This window comes from Quercus robur, chromosome 1 (assembly GCF_932294415.1).
Source record: "Quercus robur chromosome 1, dhQueRobu3.1, whole genome shotgun sequence".
NCBI classification, from domain to species: domain Eukaryota; kingdom Viridiplantae; phylum Streptophyta; class Magnoliopsida; order Fagales; family Fagaceae; genus Quercus; species Quercus robur.
The window spans coordinates 49,665,460-49,691,861 of record NC_065534.1 but is presented as its reverse complement, the minus strand read 5'-3'; the positions used below and the strand labels follow the sequence as shown (position 1 = coordinate 49,691,861).

General features: G+C 39.2%; 2 protein-coding genes across 2 annotated transcripts; both read right to left on the bottom strand.

Annotated features, from left to right (window-relative positions):
- Window positions 1-5,612: 5,612 nt before the first annotated feature.
- On the bottom strand, window positions 5,613-6,671 carry LOC126712849 (uncharacterized). Its single transcript, XM_050412345.1, has 3 exons — window positions 6,479-6,671; window positions 6,093-6,304; window positions 5,613-5,996 (listed from the first exon to the last, which is right to left on the bottom strand). Exons 1-3 carry the CDS (start codon window positions 6,669-6,671, stop codon window positions 5,613-5,615), a joined length of 789 nt encoding a protein of 262 aa, XP_050268302.1.
- Window positions 6,672-8,471: 1,800 nt separating this feature from the next.
- Window positions 8,472-15,499, bottom strand: LOC126691170 (GDT1-like protein 3). The gene is made up of 9 exons (XM_050386236.1): window positions 15,210-15,499; window positions 15,053-15,118; window positions 13,779-13,895; window positions 13,283-13,381; window positions 13,001-13,073; window positions 11,848-11,933; window positions 9,721-9,804; window positions 9,416-9,475; window positions 8,472-8,860 (listed from the first exon to the last, which is right to left on the bottom strand). Exons 1-9 carry the CDS (start codon window positions 15,303-15,305, stop codon window positions 8,672-8,674), a joined length of 870 nt encoding a protein of 289 aa, XP_050242193.1. The 5' UTR covers window positions 15,306-15,499; the 3' UTR covers window positions 8,472-8,671.
- Window positions 15,500-26,402: the final 10,903 nt, after the last annotated feature.

Sequence of the window (26,402 nt, the reverse complement as noted above, 5' to 3'; positions counted from 1 at the left end):
CCACAACAAGCTCCATGTTGCATCTGCCATCCTTGGTTTCTTCCAATGTTTCCCAGTAGCACCAAAACCTCACTGGACACTCTCAAAAGGTGTGGTAAATGTTTGGGCTATTGACCTCTCAATGGTATGGAAATGGAGAGGTAGGAGATGAGGAAATCCCACAAACAAAGGTGTAGAGAATTGTTGGTATAACAATTTCTAACTCTCAAGTGTTTTAGCTAGGGTTTTTCTCTCAGAAGCTCTCCTTCACATTTGTGGGTAATATGGGTATATATAATGAAGGTACAGAAAATGTGTATCAGACAGTATAGACTGGCAAAACAGAATGTCTCGAGGGAAGGCCTTACCCGCGAGATACTCGCGAGACACAACTGTCTCCATTAGTACAGACTCTTCGTATTCCAGTTATGTGCAAGGCACATGCTTCACTTCGCGGGAAGCTTAGTCGCGAGATACCTGCGAGAAGTCTTCTGTCTTCACTTGCTTGAGTCTTCACACTTTCTCTCTCTCTAGCACACAACCCTTACAATCAATTCCCACAATAAATACAGGGTACACAAGATTGAAAATAATTACAATCAAATTTGGCACGGAATAAAAGCCAACAAAATACAAATTTGTAAATCACAACTTTACAAAGTCCTATGACTTCAAAGAAGATTCAAATCAACAACCCCCTTTTTGGAACAAGTGAAGTTGATCCTACAATGGATTTAAACTCTTCATCAAGTTTTGACACTTCCCATGCTGGACCCATGACAAGGGGAAGAACAGAAGCTCTTGCAGAGGTCTATGCTCAAACAACATCGATACCCCAGTCCTTACCTATTTTCAACACTTCTAAATCTCAAAAGTCACAAACAGCTTCATCTACGCAGGGGGCAAGTAAAGACGTAGCTGGTCTTGTCAAAGAAATGTTGTCCCAACCAGCTTTGTCTCAAACTTCGGAACCAATCCAAGAAGTTCCAATTGCTGAAGAAGAAAACAAGTCACCTGATGGCTCTAAGTCCTCTTTTTCAAAAAATATTCCTACTTCCAAGCTTAGGGACTCTCCTCACTCTGTTAGTTCATTTGCCATGCCAATTATGATGACTAACACAACATCTCTAGAGGAACAAGACTCGACTATAGCTCAGACTTTAGAAGAATTAATGAAGTCTATGAAAGAAAGGGAAGCATTAAGAGACACATAAATAAATCTCTTAATGGATAAGATGGGGAACACATCTAGACTAAATTGTGAAGATGAAAGCTTTAAGCCAAAGCAAGCCCATAATGAAAAATGTGAGAGTTCAACAAAGGATCTCAAACTCTCTGCAGATGGGTCTAACTCTTCTGACCAGCTCAAGGAGTTAATCAATGAAACTATCAAAGACCAAGTTGGGGATGGAAGTCAATCATCTACTACCTATGCCAAGCCATACACTCAAAGGATAGATCTCATGAGAATGCCTCAAAACAATCAGCCACCGAAGTTCCAACAATTTGAGGGTAAAGGCAATCCAAGGCAACATGTTACTCATTTTATGGAAACTTGTAACAATGCTGGTACTTATTGGGATCTCATGGTCAACCAATTTGTTCGCTCTTTGAAGGGAAATGTGTTTGATTGGTATACCAATCTAGCGCTAGCTCCATTAATAGTTGGAATCAAATGGAGAGAAAATTCCTAAACCATTTCTATAGTACTTGACGTATTGTTAGCATGATAGAGCTCACTAATTCAAAGCATTGGAAAGAAGAGTCTGTCATTGATTACATTCAACGGTGGAGAAATCTTAGTCTTAATTGCAAGGATGTGTATTCAAGGAATGAATTGAGATGTGAAGCATTTGCAATTGAGATGTGTATTCAAGGAATGAATTGGGCTATAAGCTATATTCTTCAAGGAATAAAGCCTAAAACATTTGAAGAATTAGCAACACACACTCATGACATGGAGTTTAGTATTGCTTCCAATGGCCCGCCTGTTCAAGAACCCTACAAGGGGAGAGAAAGGCAAGATACTTGCAAAGGAGGCAAATTCCCGCCTGAATCGAAAAACAAGTAGTCTTTGATTGTAACTATTGCTCCTCTCAAAGTTTCAATTAAGCCTAAGATGAAAGAAAAAACGCCTGCTCTCACTCAAGATAAAGGAAGAAGAAGACTGACATTACAAGAGATGCAATATCCATTCCCTGATTCTGATATCTCCAAGATGTTGGATCATTTACTTGAGTTGAAGTTGATTGAGCTACTAGAGATGAAACGTCCTGAAGAGGCTAACCAAACAAATGATCCTAAGTATTACAAGTATCATCATCTCATAGGCCACCCTATGGAGCAATGCTTTGTGTTGAAAGATAAAACTATGGAGCTAGCCCATCAAGGAAAGATCACATTTGATGATGATGTTATGACTTCCAATCTTGTGGTAGCCTCAACAACCATATAATAGTTAATTTACTTAAGGCAGGTGACCCAAGGAGTCAAACTTGGCGAAGTCTCTGTTTAACCCTTAACCATTTTTTGATTCATAAGAGTTAATTTACCCAAGGCAGGTGATCCAAGGAGTCAAACCTGGACGAGGTTCTGTTTAATCCTTAGCTTAGACAAGATGAATAACATAGAGATGCTAGTAAGAGTAAAGACCTTTAAGAATAAAGACACGATATGAATAACATCAGTGTTTCTCATTAATAGTAATATCTTCATAGGTTATTCACATTCCACGGTCATGGGACAGGGATTTCATTTAGGTCTTCTAAATGACAAGCCCCTATTCCCGCCACTGATGTGATATGATAGGGTCTCTCCCATTTAGGTCCGAGTTTTCCCCATGTCGGATTCCTAGTGTTCCCTATGACCTTTCTTATACCAGGTCCCCTAGCATAAATGCCCTTGTCTTGATGCCTTTATCGTACCCTTGTCTGAGCTTTTTTTTGGTAATGGGCCAACTTAATGGTAGCAATCTCCCTTCTTTCTTCAACCAAGTATAGGCTAGTAGAGAGGAGTTGTTTGTTTTTGTTGTTATCGAACTGGTCAGTTCTTATCATTGGAAACCCTATCTCTAAAGGGATGGTTGCCTTAGAGCCATTGGTCATTAAAAAGGGTGTTTCTCCGATTGATCTCCTCGGCGTAGTGCGGTATGCCCACAGGACATAGGGTAACTCATCTACCCATCTTCCCTTTGCCTTGTCCAATCTCTTCTTCATCCCATCCACTATAACTTTATTGGTGGCCTCAACTTGTCCGTTGCTTTGAAGGTAGGCTAGAGTAGAATACTTAGTCTTTATGCCTAGCTCACAATAGTATCTTCGAAAAGTCTTGCTATCAAACTAAAGACCGTTGTCTAATATAAGAGTATGTGGGACTCCAAATCTTGTGACAATATTTCGCTAGACAAATTTTTTCACATCTTGATCTCGGATATTAGAAAGGGGTTTTTCTTGAAGCCACTTGGTGAAGTAATCAGTCCCAATGAGGACCCATCTTCGGTTTCTAGTTGTCTTTGGGAATGATCTAACTATATCCAAGATCTATTGTGCAAAAGGCCATGGACTGGAAAGAGAATTTAGGATCCCCCCCCGGTTGATGAATATTCGGGGCATACCTTTGGCACTGATTGCATTTTCTAACGTATTATTGAGCAAACTTCTACATGCTAGGCCATCAATATCCCTGAGTAAGAGCCTTATGCGATAAAGACCTTCCCCTGATATGACTGCCACAAAGTCCTTCATGGAGTTCTTCCAACAACGCCTCCATTGTCTCGGGATGAACATACAGCAAATACGGCCCCGAGTACGATCGTTTGTACAACTTCTACTCTTTTGAGAGCTAGTACCGTGGTGCCTTTCTTCAAACCTTTTTAGCCTCGGTCCTGTCTTTGAGCAGTGTTCCATCCTTTAGGAATGACACCACTAGGTCCATCTAGCTCGGGCCAACATGTACTACATTTACTCTGACAAGGACCTGGCTATCCCAACTGGATGCCACTAGGTCTTCTACCATAATAATTCTCGGTAGGCCTTCTCCTAACAAGGTGGCTAGGGTCGCTAATGAGTTAGCATGGAAATTTCTGCTCCTGGGAATTTGCTCTATAGAAAATGCCTCAAAGTTAGATTGCAATTGTTTCACTTGGCTTAGATACCATTGCATCCTTTGATCCTTGGCCTCGAATTCTCCTCTCACTAGCCCCATGATGAGCCTCGAATCACAAAATACCTCCACGGCCTTGCCTCCAAGTTTCTTTACAGCATTTAAGCCTGCCCAAAGAGCTTCATATTATGCTTCATTATTCATGGCTGGAAAGCTTAACTTCAAGGATTTCTCGATAGTTATGCATTCAGGAGATACTAGAACAATTCCGATCGCTAAACCCTTCTGGTTAGCGGCCTTATCCACGTATAATTCCCAAAGTAGCAAGTGTGACGTTGTAATCACCAAAATCTCTTTGTCAGGCATACCTCCCTCCTCGGTGCCACCCTTTTCCATTCCCTTAGTAAACTTAGCTACCAGGTTAGCCAAAACATGCCCACTTACAACTGTACAAGGTAAGTACCTAATGTCATGCTCCCAACATGGTTCCCCACTTTGCTACTCTTCTTGTATAATCCAATTTTCGGAGCAATGCCTGTAAAGGAAGTTGGGTGAGGACAACGATCATATGTGCTTGGAAGTAATAGGGAAGCTTCTTTGTGGTGTGTATGATGTCCAAGATGGCCTTCTCTTAGGGTAGGTATCAGGTCTCTACCTCTTGGAGGGACTTACTCACGTAATAAACAAGTTTTTATACCCCTGTTTCCGTTCAAACTAGAACTAAACTCACTGCATGGTCTGTGATTTCTATATAGGCATACAAGACTTCTTCCTTCATGGGTCTGGACAGAATTGGTGGATGGGCCAAGTACTTCTTAAACTCCTCAAAGGCCCTGTCACATTCCTTGGACCAAGCAAAATCTTTCCACATATGAAGCAAATAAAAAAATGCTTTACAACGGTCAGTCAGCCGAAAAATGAATCTGTTTAAGGCCGCTGTCATTCCGGTCAAGCACTACACTTCCTTCGGATTCCGAGATGGGTGTAGATCATGGATGGCTCTGATTTGATCAAGGTTAACCTCTATTCCTCAGTGAGTTATTATGTACCCCAAGAATTTCCCTAATCCCACATCGAAGGAGCATTTAGAAGCATTTAGACACAACTCATGCTTCCTCAGGATTGAAAAGATTTCATCCAAATCCCCAAAATGCTCGAACTTCTCTTTGCTCTTCACCACCATGCCATCTTTATAAGCCTCCACATTCTTGCCTAAATGAGCTTCAAACATTCTTGTCACCATTCTTTGATAGGTGGAGCCAGCGTTCTTCAGGCCAAAGGGCATCATTCGATAATGGTAGTTCCCGGTAGGGGTCAAGAATGGAATCTTTTCTTGATTTGGCAACGCTAGTGGAATTTAATGGTAGTCTTGGAAGGCATCAAGAAAACTCATCCGAGGATGGCCAAATGTTACATCGAACAATTGATCAATTTTGGAAACCGGAAAGGGGTCTTTAGGGCAGGCCTTATTCAAATCGGTGAAATTAACACAAACCTTCCATTTACCTGACTTCCTCTTGACTACCACGGTGTTAGCCAACCACTTTGGATAAAAAAACCTCCTTGATGGCCCCAGCCTTTTTGAGCTTGTTGAATTCCTCTTTTACTACTTCAGCATGTTCCTTAGAAGATCGTCGAGGCTGCTGCCTCCTCAGTGTTATGGCTAGGTTCACATTGAGGTGATGGCATATGAACTCCAAATCTACCCTCAAAGCCTCGTATGTGCTTCGAGCAAAAACATCTAAGTTATTTCTCAGAAAGACTAAGAACTCTTCCTTCTCAGCTAGAGGTAGTTGTGTTCCAATCTGGAAATATTTATCATTTTCCGAACCAAGGACAATCTTCTCCAATTCTTCACATTGTACACTAATCTTTGTCATTCTATCCGAGACCTCTGACACTCCAACTATTGATTGCTACAAGACAAGGCTCAAATAAGGGAGATTCACTTGCAACGATTGATACATGACAATATCAATCATACACTGCCTAGCCATGGTTTGACATCCCACCAGCTCCCTAACGCACCCCTCAATTGGAAACTTCACTTTCATATGCAAAGTTGAGGAGACTGCCCCCATAGCGTAGAGCCATGGCCTTGCCAAAATTGTAGTGTAGGGGGAATAGGCATAAACCATAATGAAGTCTACTTCAACTACTTCACTACCCATTTGTACGGGCAATTTAATCATCCCTTTGGGGGTCACAATTCTCCCGTCAAATCCTACCAAGGGGGTGTCATACTTACTAAGGTCCTCAGGTTTCAACCCCAACCCTTTGTATAGTTCCGAATACATAATTTCAGCCCCACTTCCTTGGTCTACCATTACTCTTTTCACATCAAACCCTCATATTTAGAGTGTGACCACAAAAGCATCATTATGGGGCTAGAAAGTACCAATCTTATCAGCCTCCGAGAAGCTGAGGATTGGCTCCAGCTCTATCTTGATCCTTTTAGATCCTCTATCCTTTTCTCTTACCTCAAGCTGTGGTGAAATGGCCATTACCTTGGACAAGGGACCAGCTTCCCTATTTGGTGCAGCAAAAATAACGTTGATGGTTCCCAATGGTGGGCGTGGTGCCACCTCCATTTGGTAACCCGGTCCTAACTGCTCCCTTTGGGCAAAAGGTTGATGCATGAATTGTTTCAACTTTCCTACTTTGACTAGCTGTTCTAAGAAGTCATGCAAGGTCTTGCAGTCCTCGGTCAAATGACCTCGGTCCTAATGATATTGGTAGTACATGTTCTGATCCCGTTTGGTGGGGTCCCCTCCCATCTTATTGGGCCACTTGAAATAAAGCTCATTTTTTTTTATTTTTTCTAGCACCTGATATACGGGTTCCTTAAACACCGAATTAACCGCCTAGGTGTTGCTTTGGGGAACTTGATTGAAAAAATATCTCCTCGATCGATTAAAGCCAAATCTATCAGACCGAGGATCCCTCCGTTCAAGCATGAAAACCTTTGCTTTCCCTTTGCCCTATACTTGATCGTTTTCAACTCTTTTATGCTCGTCAATGCGATCCATTAGCTGGTGCATGTTCTGAGCAAGCTTCATGGTGAGGGATTTCCTCAAGTATGAATTCATAGGAAGCCCCACTTTGAAGGTTCTAATAGCCACATCCTTAAAATCCCCATCTATCTCGTTGAAAGGCTCCCAATACCTATCCGAATAGTTTTTTAAGGTCTCTTCTTCCCTCATGGCCATGGAGAGTAGAGAATCCAGAGGTCTAAGGATCCTGCTACAGGTCACAAATTTGGCACCAAACGCCCTAGTTAGCTTCTCGTAGGACCCTATTGAACCCTCCTCCAATCCATTGAACCACCTCATGGCAATGGGCCCGAGGCTAGAAGGGAACAACTTACACATGAGAGCCTTGTTTCTAGAGTAAATGGTCATCCTTTGATTAAAATGGCTCACATGCTCCACCGGATCAGTCCTTACATTGTAGATCGTGAAAGTTGGTTGGGTAAAATGATAGGGGAGCTTAGCCCTCTCAATATGACTCGAAAAGGGTGACCAAGGGATCTAGTGCAAGGCCCTGCTCATAGCATCATTTTCCATATTCTCAGGAGGTGAATTTCTCACCCTTCTTCAATGATGTCTCTCTCCACCTACTAAATGAGAGGATATTGTAAAGGATTCACTAGGAGGTGTTTTGGATCTTCGTCGATAACTTTGGCTCAATGAAGGGGTTCTATTTTCTCTGAAATGCACTCTATGTTGAAGCCGCCTACGTAGATGATCAACCTCCAACCTAAGGTTACGTGTCTCTTGTTCACACAATATTTGACTTCTAGGTCTCAAATGACTCCAATTGATGTGTTCTGAATGGATGAATTCGGCCCTAATGCTTGGAGACTGAGCCACCTCACGGTCCATTCTTTGCTCCAAGTTCATAAACTAATCTGAAATGTCATACAGAATTTATTTATTTATTTTTTTTAAAATGTAATTTCCCCCTCTTTTTTAACAGACTACGATTATGCTACATGAATTTTGTGGGAATCTTCCTTCTTAAATCATGTTACTTTCATCCGATAACTATTTATTATATTATTATATCAATTCAACTCAAAGCATAAGTTATCGATTACATTAAATCAGCCCAAAATATTTGAGAACGATTTGGTGTTACCTTTACTGCCACTTTTCAAATATTAAAGTGATTTTTTAAAAACTAATTATAAATCAATTGATTCAATTCTATTTGATGTCTTAAAATCATATATTATGCCAGGACCACACAAGGTGTCTCCCTCTCTCTCTCTCTCTCACACACACACACAAATAAGTTGAAAAAAATTAAAAGTCAAGTTTCATAAACTATTTAGGAATGTCCCGTTTCGTTCTTAAGTTTACAATCATCAGAAGCTGAACATATGAACGTGTTGGAAAGCCATGCATACATCAATAAAATAATTTCACAAAAGAATATTCTTTTTTTAAAATTTGGTAACAGTCCGTATAATATTTTTCTTTGAACTTAACCACACACTGGAAAAAATGAAAAGAAAAATAAGAGAAAAATTTCTAGTGAAGAGAATTGATGCTCTAAAATAATCAGGTTAGCCTACAATATATCACTATTATAGAGGAGGATAGAAATAGGAAGACAAGGAAAATCCGAGGAAGAGCAAGCCTCCAATTGCAGCAACTGTGCGTTGAGAGATCTTGGATGCTAGCATGCTTCCTCCCACTACGGCCACTGAGGTACAGATAGTATGTCCTATTATGGCGCCCACAGCCACTCCAATAGCAGCTTTGTGTGTCGCCAGCTGCAGAATCACAAGTTATTGTTCGTAAGTGCGAAAAACTACAAGTAAACTACATATTACTATGTTAATACACTGCAGAATTCAAGTGAATACAACAGGATCCAGATGAATATAAAGAGGAAATAAACACAATGAAGTACTCAACCTAGAAAATGAAGAACCAATAATGGCAATTCAGGGTTCAACAATAGGCCTATTTTAATACTTAAGAATATAGGACCAGTTCCTAAGTTCGTGAAACTGCATAACCAAAGCATAACATCAAATTTAATATCACACTAGAATCCATATAATATCATGACGCAAAGTTCAAAGTTAATACTAAGAGAAAGGATATGTGAAGTCAAACACCTCAAAATTTACAAACTTATGAAGCCCTGAATAGTTCCGCACATGAGTGAAAGAATCGACACACAAGCAACAATCATATACAAGAGTACATATTGAAAAAATCAAATTCATTCATGAAGTTAAATTACCCTGAAGAAATGTAAAATGGGCCATAACAAACTAAATGGAAGAAAGAAATAAACAAAGAAAAAAAAAAAATCTTACAGCAATCGTTGCTATCTGGCTACGGTCTCCCCACTCTGCTAGAAATGTTAATACAAATGACTGCAAATGGTAAAACAGAAATTTTCAGCTACAGCAGTTAACATAAGACTTAAAAAAATATCCATCATGGACCCATAGACATTTCTTATTCATCTATTTATTCTCTAGGTTGAAGGATCACATAATACAGATATAAATTGATATGTGCTGCAAATGTTGAATTAACAAACAACAAAAGTAAAACATCATCAATTTCAGCATTAAGAATGTTATAAGGAAATAAGAACCACATGCACAAGGCATACCTCCAAAAATATTGGAGTACAAAATCTTGAAAGGAAACGGCGGTAGGTTGTTTTTCCTTGTCCAGCCTCAAGTTTCTCTTCTACCTAAATACACAACAGAAATAGCCATTTGAGGGCAAAGGCAGTTTCAAATTCATCAAAAAGAAAATTCTAAATTGCATTTGCAAGCCCATAAATGCTACCTAATGCAATATCCTTCCATCAGAAGTAATAAATTAGAACATGGATAGGGGAGAGTCAAAAAATATAATAACGCAAAGAGAAAACACCGGGGGAAAAACTGAGTCATGAGAGCTGAAACATACAATTCTCTTAACAGTCTAGGTATATCTGGGCAATTTGCAAGAGGCATATCAGAGACACATTGATAAACATCAAAAGTTAAAACTCCACAACTTCCACACAAAAAATGCTAGAAATTTTTCAATTTTCTTTTCTTTTTTCATAAGTAACTTTTTTTGGAGGATTCACCTCATGCACACAGTTTATATGCACAAGGCATCCAAAAGAATTACATTTTTCTTTAAGTATATCCCAAAGAATTACAATAGATTTCAACTACAAAAGAAATGAGAGTCAATAAAATCTACAAAAGAATGAGTAGCACTAAGACCCAAAGCTTGTGACCACGCAAATAATGATCTAGTGAAATATGTCTAGGAAGCACGGGTGCAGATTCGGGTTCGGGTGCAGTGCCACGACTCGGCAATTTTTGAAAAAGTAGGATGTAGGTGTGACGGAAAACATTTATTAATAAATTATTAAATATATTTTATTTATATTTTCTATATATTGCTAAGCATATTTTTTCATATAATGGTAAACATATACCAATTTAAGAGCAATAGCAGATAAAAAACCTTTGGGATCAATTTAATATTTATAGCTAATATTTAGGGGGGTAAATTTTGCAAAATAATATTATTTTTTAATGATAAGTAATTATTTAAATTGATACAATTACTAAATAATTTGGCTATTATTAAGCTAAATGAAATAAATTGTTGAATTTAATATAGTGTTTTAAAAAAATCATAATAAAGATATTCAAATTTGGGGGGGTTTTATTATAAATAAACAAATGTGTTGGGATATTTATAAACAAGGAAGCTTCCAAGAAGCTCCATTGCCAAGTCCCACCACTACTCACATGCATTGCTTTATTAATATCACATTCCAAGGCTCTATTGAAAGTCTACAGTCATCTGTCTCCACGTCGTTGTCGTCTTCTTTTTTTTTTTTTTTTTTTTTTTTTCTTCACAAATCTTTTGGTAGTAGATCTTTCTTCTTCCTCTTCTTATTCGGACAGAATCAGACTGAATTGGGGCTGTTTCAGCCAGTTTCTCAGCCAGCTTCGACGGATTTCGGCCAATTTCAGCGGATTTCGGCCAAAATCGGCATGAATCGAAGAGGAAAAAAAAAAGGTGGCGAATCTGCGCGTTGAATGCAAATCGGCATGTAGAAATGAGTCGGGTGCAGGTGCGGCAGCACCCATGCTTCCCAGAAATATGTTTTCAATTGAACCACCAAGTTTTCCACATCATCAAGAGTGTGGTGGTTCGTCTCCCTCCACAATGTCCACAAGCACAGAGGAGTTAATTTCCTATTTTATTTTCATTTATCTGAAGAGTATTCATTATGGTCTCTAAATTCGGTTGGACTGATGCTCATCCTATATAATATATGTAAGGAGCATAACATTAGATGGCCACTAATCTCTTGTGCATAGAAAGAAATCAATGCATTGAGGAAACTGCTTCGACCCATCTTAACTTTGCTGTAGCTATAACTAAATGCATAAGATGAACATAGCACGGGTGGGAAAGGCCACCCATAAATTATGGATTATTGTATAATTAAGACTATATCTAACATAAACTCCAAGCACATGTGATGCAACCTGGATAAAATCCAAGAGTTAAAGTGGTGTTGGAATCATATAACACACAGATCTACTGCCGAAAAGCTTGCAAATATCATAGTTCTGCAATTTCCCGCTGATTGCCATTTATAACAAGCAAGCTTATGAGTAAACTGAAAAAGAAAATGGAAAAGTACACATCTAAAAGAATAAAACATTACATAAGCGAATATCAAACTGAAGTTGAGTGTGCATAAAATACATACTTCTTCCATCTCCTTTTTCTGAGAAGATTTTGAATCTGACCTCCATGCAATGTAAAGTAATCGCCCTCCAAAAATTAAATAAAGAACTGCATATGAAAAGAATACAAAAAGCTAATGTTCATTAACTTCATTCAGATGACAAGTTGACAACTAATGTTATCTAATTAGATAAACAAATTGTAAAACCATCTAAACAATGCAACATAGAATGTAGGAGTTGAAAGAGGAAGGCAAAGATTCAGGGTTCATTTATATTTTCGAAGAGATGCAAAGAAGACAACAGAAGTTTAATACTGTGATCTGAACTCATTAGCAAGCACCGTACTATAATTCATCAAGTAGAGGCATCAAGTAATACAATCTCATGCGGGTCATATCACCACCAAAAGTTGTTTAAGCCTTTGGAGTTCAATCCTGAAGAGATAACCAGGCACAAACCTCATCTTAAACTGCTCATGTGTGGCTTGTACTCATAAGACGCTCATTTTGGGTGTTAATTTTAACAAAATTATGATTTTCGGCCAACCAAACATGATGCACATAATACAACATCATGGTGCCAACAGGTACAAATCAAGTTCACCATATTATTATCCAAGTTTTTTTGATAAGTAGAAAAACATTAGGCCTCTGTTTGGGATCCGCTTATTTTGTTGAAACTGAAAACTTTTTGCTAAAAGTACTATAGATAAAGGTAAAAGTTAGCTGAAATAGTACAGTAAAACCTATGAATAATACCAAAAAGTGTAGTGGAGCCCATGAATAGTAACAAAAATAAGCTGAATAATAAAATAAGCTGGTTTTTTAATTTTTGCCAAACACACACTAGGGTACAATTACCAGATATTCAAAAATAATTTGAAGCCAACATTACAAGAACACTGTCATTTTTATATGCTTCACTTATCTAAAAGCAACGTGCAAGTGAGGAAAGAATCCATTAAAGAGGCTGTCAACAAAATATCCATGAAGAGAGACCAATCAAATCAACACTATCAACATGTATGCATCAGCATTTGCAGATGAGATACATAGCAGTATGTTGAAAGCACTGAGTGAATATAAGAGGTGAAAAAAAAGTGATTACAAGCTAAGTGACCAAAAGAAGAAAGCAAAGTAAATACAAATACAAAAATATAAACTATACATATACCTGTAGCTGCACTATTGGTATGCTTTCTAGATATTAAATTCGGCACAATCCTACCAAGTCCAGTGGAAAGTACCTAATTGACATGGACAACTTCTTTAATCTTGATAACAATAAGAGAAAGAGCAGTCAGTAGTGCTTTGTAGTTGCTGAAAAGTCATTCCATTACAGCACCAAGAAATGCATTACCTCATCAGAACCACAAATCACGAGCAGGGGTAAAAGAAATAATGCAATTATCGAACTAAAAATAAATAAAAGGAAATAGAAAATTAGTGAACTTACAGTCATTACAATCAAGGCAGACAAAGCACCAGATAAAACAATTGACTTGGGGTGACGCATCGCCATAAGAGCTGCTATTATAAATGTCTCATCTCCAATCTAGCAGCATGATTGTCAAATTTCACCAAAGCAATGAACAGAAATCCGGTAAAGAGAGCAAAATCAATTATACAAGCAGCAAAAAGGGCAAGCTTAATCACTTGTCTGTTAACATGACTTGGTACATCATTTCATGCTTTTTTTCTCTTAAAATAATGTTACTAGTGCCCATTTTCCACAGTGGTTTGAAAACACACCTTTTCAAAATACAGTCTTTTTAAAACTTCGCTCTTTTTTTTCTAGGTACAGCCTTTTCAATAACTCCATTTTCACAAAAGCTGGAAAGCTTGTACCAAAAAGTTACCAAGAGAATAAATAAATGCAAGCAGTTAAAAGAACATAATTTGCTAAACTGGTGCTAAATAAATAAATAAAAACAGGAATTGAATGCACAAACCTCACTGACAAGAATCATTGAAAAACTTGTGAAAAATGCATCAAAAATTCCAAGACCTTCAGAGTCCAATTTGAGACCAGTCTTGTCCCCAATAATCTCAAGGTCACTCAAACTAATCTGTACACAGAAATTAACATATAAATATTATTAAAAAAAAACACATTAAAAAGAAACAGAAACTAAACTTCTAATTTAAATACACCTCAAATTTATACAATGCTACTAATTCTACTTAAAAGGACAGAAAATTACGTGTATCACAAGCTATGGTTGATTGTTAAGAAAAAGTATAAAAGAATCTTATGATTCAAACTCGGAGGGAAAAAATGAAATTAAGAAAGGGAACCTTACATTTCAAATGACAAATAATAGTTTCGCATTTTCATAAGTAATTTTGTTAAATAAGTGCAAAAATAGGTGCAAGTGCAACTGTGCACCCTAAGTACACAAAATATATACTTTTTAAGTCACACATGCACCCGGTCACCCTTGAACCCACGACCTGAGCCTCCACCTTGCTCTTCAACTAAAGGAGATTCCACTTGAGTTAGAGCTCATTGGCATACATGAGATGTATACAAGAGCAATGGTTGTTTCTCTCGATTATAAATTATCTCTTGTTTTCAAGAGACAGGGAGAGGGGAAATATTTGACTTCTTTCAGGTGGGATTTCAATTCCATTGGAACCAAACCAACAACTACTACTAAAAAAATTAGTACTAATGGAAAATTAAGCATACCCACTACTTCCTAAATCTCAAAAAGAAAAGGCAAAGCACCAAATAGACAAGTCTAGAAATTCATTTCCTGAAAAAACCAAATCAAAAGAAGAAAAAAACTAATACAAATTTTCAAATGTTCTCTTCAGCATAGTTAATAATTGGGGTTTGATTTGTCTCGGAAACAACCCAACATCAAAATAACCTAATTTGACCATTGATCCGAAAACCAAATGCAACCAAAATAGACAAAAACATAAATGTTTCTATTTCCTCTTTCTACTCAAATTTTCTCAGCAACTAAACAAACACGAGTTCTCAGATTTTCTCTTCGGCATAGTTAATAATTAGTTTGAATTGTCTCAAAAACAATCCAACATCACTAATTTAACCATTCAATTATCCAAAACTAAATGCAACCCAAATTAGACAAACACATAAAACATGTAAAAGTTTCTCTTTCTTCCTTCTTCCTTCTAATCAAATTTTCTCAGCAGCCAATCAAACAAATCCTTAAAAAAAAAATAATAATAATAAAAATACACACACACGAACCTTGCTACGGCGACCCAGATCTTTGGATCCAGTAGACTCTTCCTTGTCAGTATCAAGCTCGAACTCCTACAATTCACAACAAACACAATCACAATCACCAACAAACACCACATATATGCATATATATATATAGAGAGAGAGAGAGAGAGAGAGAGACCTGAGCAAGAGCGAAGGAGGTGAAGAGGAGGAAGACAAGGATTGAGAGAAGAGAGAGTGAAAAGAAGGTTCTTCTAGGGTTTGATCGCAAACCCATCTTTTTGGTAGTAAGAGTTTTTGTTAATATGCCTCAGAGAAAATAAGAAATGGAAAATTTCTTAAATCTCTGGGTGAGAGAAAGATAGAGATTTCAACGGAAAAGGTTTTTCTGGTGCGCGTGTGTACGAGAGACAGATCATGTGCGAAGATCTGATCTCCAGAAGGTGGAGTAGAAATACGTTAGCATATAGTACTGAGTACACGCTACACTTCTATTTTTTGGCAAAAATTTAATAATTTGTCCCCTTTCTAATTTGGAATTATTATATTTTTTAATTAAAAAAAACTTCTCACAAATACATAATACTAATCACAAATGCGTAATACTTATCTTACTCTTAGTTTTTTTTTTTTTTTTGAGATTCAAAGATTTAATAATCTCAAATTACAATAGATGCAAATGATTAAATTTTACCCAAATATATGAGCTTATGAATACATGTGTGAGCTCGTACTCAAAAACTGGTATTTTACTTGTAACTTAATTAATTAAAATTTCTCTACCCTAAAGCACGTGCTTAGAGGCTAGTATTTTATTTGTACCTAAATTGATTGAAATTTCCCTACCCTAAATGTTAAATAGTATTTGTGGGAGTAGCAAACCAGGGAGCCCATATCAATATACACGTTGGGCCAGGGGTTCAGTCCAAGGAAGAACCCCTCCTCGACCATAGGAAGAATCTCTCATCGGCCAGGTATGGCCGAGGATAAAGGGAACGGCCTATCACTGAGAGTGGCACACCGGGTCACTCCATGGAACATGAAAAGTACTAAAACAGAAAATGACAATAGGGAAAAAAGAAATATCTAAGGGAAAAGTTGACATTATTACATTCAGTGCCTTGTACCTGACATAACCATACTTTTCTGCCTTTACAACCACTCCCAACAACTTGGAGGAAGGGCTGATGGGACAAGTATCAGTACTAGGAACCCAAATTGGGAGGAATGAAACTAATATAAAAGGGGGTGAAGGGGGGGCAGTAATGGCGGGGCAAAAAAACCCTTATCACTCAAGAGGCACTAGAAAAAGCTCCTCAGACTGTACCGAGGACCAACCTTTTTTGATAAACTCAGTTCATCCTTGCTTGACTGTGATAAACACCATATTAACTGTTATCCATGCACTAAAACCTAGCTCTTCAACCCACTCTTTACAAATTTATTGTATCGGGCTCACTAGTCCAAGATCTCATACATCTTGAGCTTGGGCTGTAAAACGTGACCCTACAATTGGCGCCGTCTGTGGGAAGAGCTTATGCGTTGATGAATGCAACGGTTAATCATGGTGGGATCAAGCTCCTACCAGCAAGAGTCCCTCGAGAAGACCATTTTGACAGTGGAGTGTGTTACACGAAAGCTTCCCTACTATTTCTTAGAACACACAGTTGTTGTCATAACTCAGCCTACGCTTAGGTCTACATTTCGAAGTACTGATTACACGGGAAGGGATACTAAGAGGGGCGCAGTTCTAGGGGCTTCTGACATCAAGTATATGCCCCGTACATATGTCAAGGGGCTAGTTCTCGCGGGTCTAGTAGCCCGGCTCGATGAATCCCCATTGGGGAAAGAAGTCGAGAACCAAGGTCTTGCATGGTCCTCGGACTCAAACCTATGGGGAAACTAGTTACTTCAAGAAGAACATAAGTGCTAGACAGAACCAAGATCTTGCATGGTCCTCAGACTCAAACCTATGGAGAAACTAGTTACTTCAAGAAGAACATAAGTGCTAGACAGAACCAAGGTCTTGCATGGTCCTTGGACTCAAACCTATGGGGAAACTAGTTACTTCAAAGAAGAATATAAGTGTTAGACAGAACCAAGGTCTTACATGATCCTCGAACTCAAACCTTTGGGGAAACAAGTTACTTCAAAAAGAACATAAGTGCTAGACAGAACTAAGGTCTTGCATAGTCCTCGGACTCAAACCTATGGGGAAACTAGTTACTTCAAGAAGAACATAAGTGCTAGACAGAACCAAGGTCTTGCATGGTCCTCGGACTCAAACATGTGGAGAAACTAGTTACTTCAAGAAGAACATAAGTGCTACACATAACCAAGGTCTTGTATGGTCCTCGGACTAAAACCTATGTGGAAACTAGTTACTTCAAGAAGAACATAAATGCCAGACAAAACCAAGGTCTTGCATGGTCCTTGGACTCAAACATGTGGGGAAACTAGTTACTTCAAGAAGAATATAAGTGCTATACAGAACCAAGGTCTTGCATGGTTCTCGGATTCAAACCTATGGGAAAACTAGTTACTTCAAGAAGAATATAAGTGCTAGACAGAACCAAGGTCTTGCATGGTCCTCGGACTCAAATCTATGGGGAAACTAGTTACTTCAAGAAGAATATAATTGCTAGACAGAACCGAGGTCTTGCATGGTCCTCGGACTCAAACCTATGGGAAAACTAGTTACTTCAAGAAGAACCTAAGTGCTAGACAGAACCAAGGGCTTGCATGGTCCTCGGACTCAAACTTTTGGGGAAACTAGTTACTTCAAAAAAGAATATAAGTGCTAGATAGAACCAAGATCTTGCATAGTCCTCAGACTCAAACCTATGGGGAAACTAGTTATTTCAAGAAGAACATAAGTGCTAGACATAACCAAGGTCTTGCATGGTCCTCGGACTCAAACTTATGAGGAAATTAGTTACTTTAAGAAGAATCTAAGTGCTAAACGAAACCAAGATCTTGCATGATCCTCGGACTCAAATCTATGGGGAAACTAGTTACTTCAAGAAGAACATAAGTGCTAGACAGAACCAAGGTCTTGCATGGTCCTCAGCCTCAAACCTGTGGAGAAACTAGTTAATTCAAAAAGAATATAAGTGCTAGACAGAACCAAGGTCTTGCATGGTCCTCGAACTCAAACCTATGGGGAAACTAGTTACTTCAAGAAGAACATAAGTGCTAGACAGAACTGAGGTCTTGCATGGTCCTCAGACTCAAACCTATGGGGAAACTAGTTACTTGAAGAAGAACCTAAGTGCTAAACAAAACCAAGGTCTTGCATGGTCCTCGGACTCATATCTATGGGGAAACTAGTTACTTCAAGAAGAACCTAAGTGCTAGACAGAACCAAGGGCTTGCATGGTCCTCGGACTCAAACCTTTGGGGAAACTAGTTACTTCAAAGAAGAATATAAGTGCTAGATAGAACCAAGGTCTTGCATGGTCCTCGGACTCAAACTTATGGGGAAACTAGTTACTTTAAGAAGAATCTAAGTGCTAAACGAAATCAAGATCTTGCATGATCCTCGGACTCAAACCTGTGGGGAAACTAGTTACTTCAAGAAGAACATAAGTGGTATACAGAACCAAGGTCTTGCATGGTCCTCAGACTCAAACTTGTGGGGAAACTAATTACTTCAAGAAGAATATAAGTGCTAGACAGAACTAAGGTCTTGCATGGTCCTCGAACTCAAACCTATGGGGAAACTAGTTACTTCAAGAAGAACATAAGTGCTAGACAGAACTGAGGTCTTGCATGGTCCTCAGACTCAAACCTATGGGGAAACTAGTTAATTTAAGAAGAACCTAAGTGCTAAACAGAACCAAGGTCTTGCATGGTCCTCGGACTCATATCTGTGGGGAAACTAGTTACTTCAAGAAGAACATAACTGCTAGACAGAACCAAGGTCTTGCATGGTCCTCGGACTCAAACATGTGGGGAAACTAGTTACTTCAAAAAGAACATAAGTGCTAGACAGAACCAAGGTCTTGCATAGTCCTCGGACTCAAACCTGTGGGGAAACTAGTTACTTCAAGAAGAACATAAGTGCTAGACAGAACCAAGATCCTACATGGTCCTCGGACTCAAACTTGTGGGGAAACTAGTTACTTCAAGAAGAACATAAGTGCTAGACAGAACCAAGGTCTTGCATGGTCCTCGGACTCAAACATGTGGAGAAACTAGTTACTTCAAGAAGAACATAAGTGCTACACATAACCAAGGTCTTGTATGGTCCTCGGACTCAAACCTATGTGGAAACTAGTTACTTCAAGAAGAACATAAATGCCAGACAAAACCAAGGTCTTGCATGGTCCTTGGACTCAAACATGTGGGGAAACTAGTTACTTCAAGAAGAATATAAGTGCTATACAGAACCAAGGTCTTGCATGGTTCTCGGATTCAAACCTATGGGAAAACTAGTTACTTCAAGAAGAATATAAGTGCTAGACAGAACCAAGGTCTTGCATGGTCCTCGGACTCAAATCTATGGGGAAACTAGTTACTTCAAGAAGAATATAATTGCTAGACAGAACCGAGGTCTTGCATGGTCCTCGGACTCAAACCTATGGGAAAACTAGTTACTTCAAGAAGAACCTAAGTGCTAGACAGAACCAAGGGCTTGCATGGTCCTCGGACTCAAACTTTTGGGGAAACTAGTTACTTCAAAAAAGAATATAAGTGCTAGATAGAACCAAGATCTTGCATAGTCCTCAGACTCAAACCTATGGGGAAACTAGTTATTTCAAGAAGAACATAAGTGCTAGACATAACCAAGGTCTTGCATGGTCCTCGAACTCAAACTTATGAGGAAACTAGTTACTTTAAGAAGAATCTAAGTGCTAAACGAAACCAAGATCTTGCATGATCCTCGGACTCAAATCTATGGGGAAACTAGTTACTTCAAGAAGAACGTAAGTGCTAGACAGAACCAAGGTCTTGCATGGTCCTCAGACTCAAACCTGTGGAGAAACTAGTTAATTCAAAAAGAATATAAGTGCTAGACAGAACCAAGGTCTTGCATGGTCCTCGAACTCAAACCTATGGGGAAACTAGTTACTTCAAGAAGAACATAAGTGCTAGACAGAACTGAGGTCTTGCATGGTCCTCAGACTCAAACCTATGGGGAAACTAGTTAATTTAAGAAGAACCTAAGTGCTAGACAGAACCAAGGGCTTGCATGGTCCTCGGACTCAAACCTTTGGGGAAACTAGTTACTTCAAAGAAGAATATAAGTGCTAGATAGAACCAAGGTCTTGCATGGTCCTCGGACTCAAACTTATGGGGAAACTAGTTACTTTAAGAAGAATCTAAGTGCTAAACGAAATCAAGATCTTGCATGATCCTCGGACTCAAACCTGTGGGGAAACTAGTTACTTCAAGAAGAACATAAGTGGTATACAGAACCAAGGTCTTGCATGGTCCTCAGACTCAAACTTGTGGGGAAACTAATTACTTCAAGAAGAATATAAGTGCTAGACAGAACTAAGGTCTTGCATGGTCCTCGAACTCAAACCTATGGGGAAACTAGTTACTTCAAGAAGAACATAAGTGCTAGACAGAACTGAGGTCTTGCATGGTCCTCAGACTCAAACCTATGGGGAAACTAGTTAATTTAAGAAGAACCTAAGTGCTAAACAGAACCAAGGTCTTGCATGGTCCTCGGACTCATATCTGTGGGGAAACTAGTTACTTCAAGAAGAACATAACTGCTAGACAGAACCAAGGTCTTGCATGGTCCTCGGACTCAAACATGTGGGGAAACTAGTTACTTCAAAAAGAACATAAGTGCTAGACAGAACCAAGGTCTTGCATAGTCCTCGGACTCAAACCTGTGGGGAAACTAGTTACTTCAAGAAGAACATAAGTGCTAGACAGAACCAAGATCCTACATGGTCCTCGGACTCAAACTTGTGGGGAAACTAGTTACTTCAAGAAGAACATAAGTGCTAGACAGAACCAAGGTCTTGCATGGTCCTCGGACTCAAACATGTGGAGAAACTAGTTACTTCAAGAAGAACATAAGTGCTACACATAACCAAGGTCTTGTATGGTCCTCGGACTCAAACCTATGTGGAAACTAGTTACTTCAAGAAGAACATAAATGCCAGACAAAACCAAGGTCTTGCATGGTCCTTGGACTCAAACATGTGGGGAAACTAGTTACTTCAAGAAGAATATAAGTGCTATACAGAACCAAGGTCTTGCATGGTTCTCGGATTCAAACCTATGGGAAAACTAGTTACTTCAAGAAGAATATAAGTGCTAGACAGAACCAAGGTCTTGCATGGTCCTCGGACTCAAATCTATGGGGAAACTAGTTACTTCAAGAAGAATATAATTGCTAGACAGAACCGAGGTCTTGCATGGTCCTCGGACTCAAACCTATGGGAAAACTAGTTACTTCAAGAAGAACCTAAGTGCTAGACAGAACCAAGGGCTTGCATGGTCCTCGGACTCAAACTTTTGGGGAAACTAGTTACTTCAAAAAAGAATATAAGTGCTAGATAGAACCAAGATCTTGCATAGTCCTCAGACTCAAACCTATGGGGAAACTAGTTATTTCAAGAAGAACATAAGTGCTAGACATAACCAAGGTCTTGCATGGTCCTCGAACTCAAACTTATGAGGAAACTAGTTACTTTAAGAAGAATCTAAGTGCTAAACGAAACCAAGATCTTGCATGATCCTCGGACTCAAATCTATGGGGAAACTAGTTACTTCAAGAAGAACGTAAGTGCTAGACAGAACCAAGGTCTTGCATGGTCCTCAGACTCAAACCTGTGGAGAAACTAGTTAATTCAAAAAGAATATAAGTGCTAGACAGAACCAAGGTCTTGCATGGTCCTCGAACTCAAACCTATGGGGAAACTAGTTACTTCAAGAAGAACATAAGTGCTAGACAGAACTGAGATCTTGCATGGTCCTCAGACTCAAACCTATGGGGAAACTAGTTACTTTAAGAAGAACCTAAGTGCTAAACAAAACCAAGGTCTTGCATGGTCCTCGGACTCATATCTATGGGGAAACTAGTTACTTCAAGAAGAACCTAAGTGCTAGACAGAACCAAGGGCTTGCATGGTCCTCGGACTCAAACCTTTGGGGAAACTAGTTACTTCAAAGAAGAATATAAGTGCTAGATAGAACCAAGGTCTTGCATGGTCCTCGGACTCAAACTTATGGGGAAACTAGTTACTTTAAGAAGAATCTAAGTGCTAAACGAAATCAAGATCTTGCATGATCCTCGGACTCAAACCTGTGGGGAAACTAGTTACTTCAAGAAGAACATAAGTGGTATACAGAACCAAGGTCTTGCATGGTCCTCAGACTCAAACTTGTGGGGAAACTAATTACTTCAAGAAGAATATAAGTGCTAGACAGAACTAAGGTCTTGCATGGTCCTCGAACTCAAACCTATGGGGAAACTAGTTACTTCAAGAAGAACATAAGTGCTAGACAGAACTGAGGTCTTGCATGGTCCTCAGACTCAAACCTATGGGGAAACTAGTTAATTTAAGAAGAACCTAAGTGCTAAACAGAACCAAGGTCTTGCATGGTCCTCGGACTCATATCTGTGGGGAAACTAGTTACTTCAAGAAGAACATAACTGCTAGACAGAACCAAGGTCTTGCATGGTCCTCGGACTCAAACATGTGGGGAAACTAGTTACTTCAAAAAGAACATAAGTGCTAGACAGAACCAAGGTCTTGCATAGTCCTCGGACTCAAACCTGTGGGGAAACTAGTTACTTCAAGAAGAACATAAGTGCTAGACAGAACCAAGATCCTACATGGTCCTCGGACTCAAACTTGTGGGGAAACTAGTTACTTCAAGAAGAACATAAGTGCTAGACAGAACCAAGGTCTTGCAATGTCCTCGGACTCAAACATGTGGAGAAACTAGTTACTTCAAGAAGAACATAAGTGCTACACATAACCAAGGTCTTGTATGGTCCTCGGACTCAAACCTATGTGGAAACTAGTTACTTCAAGAAGAACATAAATGCCAGACAAAACCAAGGTCTTGCATGGTCCTTGGACTCAAACATGTGGGGAAACTAGTTACTTCAAGAAGAATATAAGTGCTATACATAACCAAGGTCTTGCATGGTTCTCGGATTCAAACCTATGGGAAAACTAGTTACTTCAAGAAGAATATAAGTGCTAGACAGAACCAAGGTCTTGCATGGTCCTCGGACTCAAATCTATGGGGAAACTAGTTACTTCAAGAAGAATATAATTGCTAGACAGAACCGAGGTCTTGCATGGTCCTCGGACTCAAACCTATGGGAAAACTAGTTACTTCAAGAAGAACCTAAGTGCTAGACAGAACCAAGGGCTTGCATGGTCCTCGGACTCAAACTTTTGGGGAAACTAGTTACTTCAAAAAAGAATATAAGTGCTAGATAGAACCAAGATCTTGCATAGTCCTCAGACTCAAACCTATGGGGAAACTAGTTATTTCAAGAAGAACATAAGTGCTAGACATAACCAAGGTCTTGCATGGTCCTCGAACTCAAACTTATGAGGAAACTAGTTACTTTAAGAAGAATCTAAGTGCTAAACGAAACCAAGATCTTGCATGATCCTCGGACTCAAATCTATGGGGAAACTAGTTACTTCAAGAAGAACGTAAGTGCTAGACAGAACCAAGGTCTTGCATGGTCCTCAGACTCAAACCTGTGGAGAAACTAGTTAATTCAAAAAGAATATAAGTGCTAGACAGAACCAAGGTCTTGCATGGTCCTCGAACTCAAACCTATGGGGAAACTAGTTACTTCAAGAAGAACATAAGTGCTAGACAGAACTGAGATCTTGCATGGTCCTCAGACTCAAACCTATGGGGAAACTAGTTACTTTAAGAAGAACCTAAGTGCTAAACAAAACCAAGGTCTTGCATGGTCCTCGGACTCATATCTATGGGGAAACTAGTTACTTCAAGAAGAACCTAAGTGCTAGACAGAACCAAGGGCTTGCATGGTCCTCGGACTCAAACCTTTGGGGAAACTAGTTACTTCAAAGAAGAATATAAGTGCTAGATAGAACCAAGGTCTTGCATGGTCCTCGGACTCAAACTTATGGGGAAACTAGTTACTTTAAGAAGAATCTAAGTGCTAAACGAAATCAAGATCTTGCATGATCCTCGGACTCAAACCTGTGGGGAAACTAGTTACTTCAAGAAGAACATAAGTGGTATACAGAACCAAGGTCTTGCATGGTCCTCAGACTCAAACTTGTGGGGAAACTAATTACTTCAAGAAGAATATAAGTGCTAGACAGAACTAAGGTCTTGCATGGTCCTCGAACTCAAACCTATGGGGAAACTAGTTACTTCAAGAAGAACATAAGTGCTAGACAGAACTGAGGTCTTGCATGGTCCTCAGACTCAAACCTATGGGGAAACTAGTTAATTTAAGAAGAACCTAAGTGCTAAACAGAACCAAGGTCTTGCATGGTCCTCGGACTCATATCTGTGGGGAAACTAGTTACTTCAAGAAGAACATAACTGCTAGACAGAACCAAGGTCTTGCATGGTCCTCGGACTCAAACATGTGGGGAAACTAGTTACTTCAAAAAGAACATAAGTGCTAGACAGAACCAAGGTCTTGCATGGTCCTCGGACTCAAACCTGTGGGGAAACTAGTTACTTCAAGAAGAACATAAGTGCTAGACAGAACCAAGATCCTACATGGTCCTCGGACTCAAACTTGTGGGGAAACTAGTTACTTCAAGAAGAACATAAGTGCTAGACAGAACCAAGGTCTTGCATGGTCCTCGGACTCAAACATGTGGAGAAACTAGTTACTTCAAGAAGAACATAAGTGCTACACATAACCAAGGTCTTGTATGGTCCTCGGACTCAAACCTATGTGGAAACTAGTTACTTCAAGAAGAACATAAATGCCAGACGAAACCAAGGTCTTGCATGGTCCTTGGACTCAAACATGTGGGGAAACTAGTTACTTCAAGAAGAATATAAGTGCTATACAGAACCAAGGTCTTGCATGGTTCTCGGATTCAAACCTATGGGAAAACTAGTTACTTCAAGAAGAATATAAGTGCTAGACAGAACCAAGGTCTTGCATGGTCCTCGGACTCAAATCTATGGGGAAACTAGTTACTTCAAGAAGAATATAATTGCTAGACAGAACCGAGGTCTTGCATGGTCCTCGGATTCAAACTTATGGGGAAACTAGTTACTTCAAGAAGTACATAAGTGCTAGACAGAACCAAGGTCTTGCATGGTCTTCAAACTCAAACCTATGGGGAAACTAGTTACTTCAAAGAAGAATATAAGTGCTAGATAGAACTAAGGTCTTGCATGGTCCTCGAACTCAAACCTATTAGGAAACTAGTTACTTCAAGAAGAACCTAAGTGCTTGACAGAACCAAGGTCTTGCATGGTCCTCGGACTCAAACCCGTGGGGAAACTAGTTACTTCAAGAAGAACCTAAGTACTAGACAGAACCAATGTCTTGCATGGTCCTCGAACCTCTTGCTTTGTGGAAACTAACACGCACTGGTAACTTTCTAAGTGTTTAAGCTAAATTCACTCATGCCTCCATCCTCGGACTAGACGCTTAAGGTAAGTGATCTTTATAAGCATTATCATAAATGTTGAAAAGAACCTTAGTACCTGGTGATCCCCTCGGACCGTTTACTTTAAATTACACATCCTTTGTCGGTTGCGCTATTCACAATGAAGAGCGCATGGTTATTTTCCTGATTAGTCCTATATAGTTAACTTATTTAAAGTTAGCGGTCGTGTGCCCATCAGTTTTGATAAATTCAGGGTGACAACTCTTTTCCATCAACGGCCTCAATGCTTAATACTATTCGAAAGAAATGATACCAACACACCCATTCATAAAACAATTATTGCCGAAAAGGAAAGGTTCGCAAAGTAAATTAAAGTCATCTTTTTATTTAATAAAGAAGAAGTACATTGTACATAAAATGGCTTAGACAAGCCTATTTCAAAAGTTAACTATAAAAGTTGTCCATGGGAACGATAAATCCACAATCTTGTTCTAGCAGCAATCGAGCAAGCATGGATGGTGCCGGTAGTGAGAAAGAAGAAAAAGCGGAGACGCCAGATCCATAATCTTGCTCTAGCAGCAATCGAGCAAGTATGGATGGTACCGGTGATGGGAGAGAAGAAGAAGCAAAGACCCCAGATCCACAATCTTGCTCTAGCAACAATCAATCAAGTATTGCTCTAGCAGTGACCGAGCAAGTATGGAAAGTACCGGCGATGAGAAATCCAAATCCGCACACACGTGACACATGGCGCCGGATGAAATCCAAATTTTGTCGCACCAAAAATCTGATGCGACCTACACCTGCTTCGGATTTTGGCT

Excerpts from the sequence above, each read along its gene's own strand:
- LOC126712849 (XM_050412345.1), bottom strand. The coding sequence starts at position 6,671 with ATGGAGGTGGCACCACGCCCACCATTGGGAACCATCAACGTTATTTTT. Across the intron at positions 6,305-6,478 it reads CTCGGAGGCTGATAAGATTG|GATTTGACGGGAGAATTGTG; the intron begins GTACTTTCTAGC and ends CCCCCTTGGTAG. Across the intron at positions 5,997-6,092 it reads AGGGGTGCGTTAGGGAGCTG|CAATCAATAGTTGGAGTGTC; the intron begins GTGGGATGTCAA and ends CTTGTCTTGTAG.
- LOC126691170 (XM_050386236.1), bottom strand. The coding sequence starts at position 15,305 with ATGGGTTTGCGATCAAACCCTAGAAGAACCTTCTTTTCACTCTCTCTT. Across the intron at positions 15,119-15,209 it reads CCTCCTTCGCTCTTGCTCAG|GAGTTCGAGCTTGATACTGA; the intron begins GTCTCTCTCTCT and ends TGTGAATTGTAG. Across the intron at positions 13,896-15,052 it reads ATCTGGGTCGCCGTAGCAAG|ATTAGTTTGAGTGACCTTGA; the intron begins GTTCGTGTGTGT and ends TTCTGTGTACAG.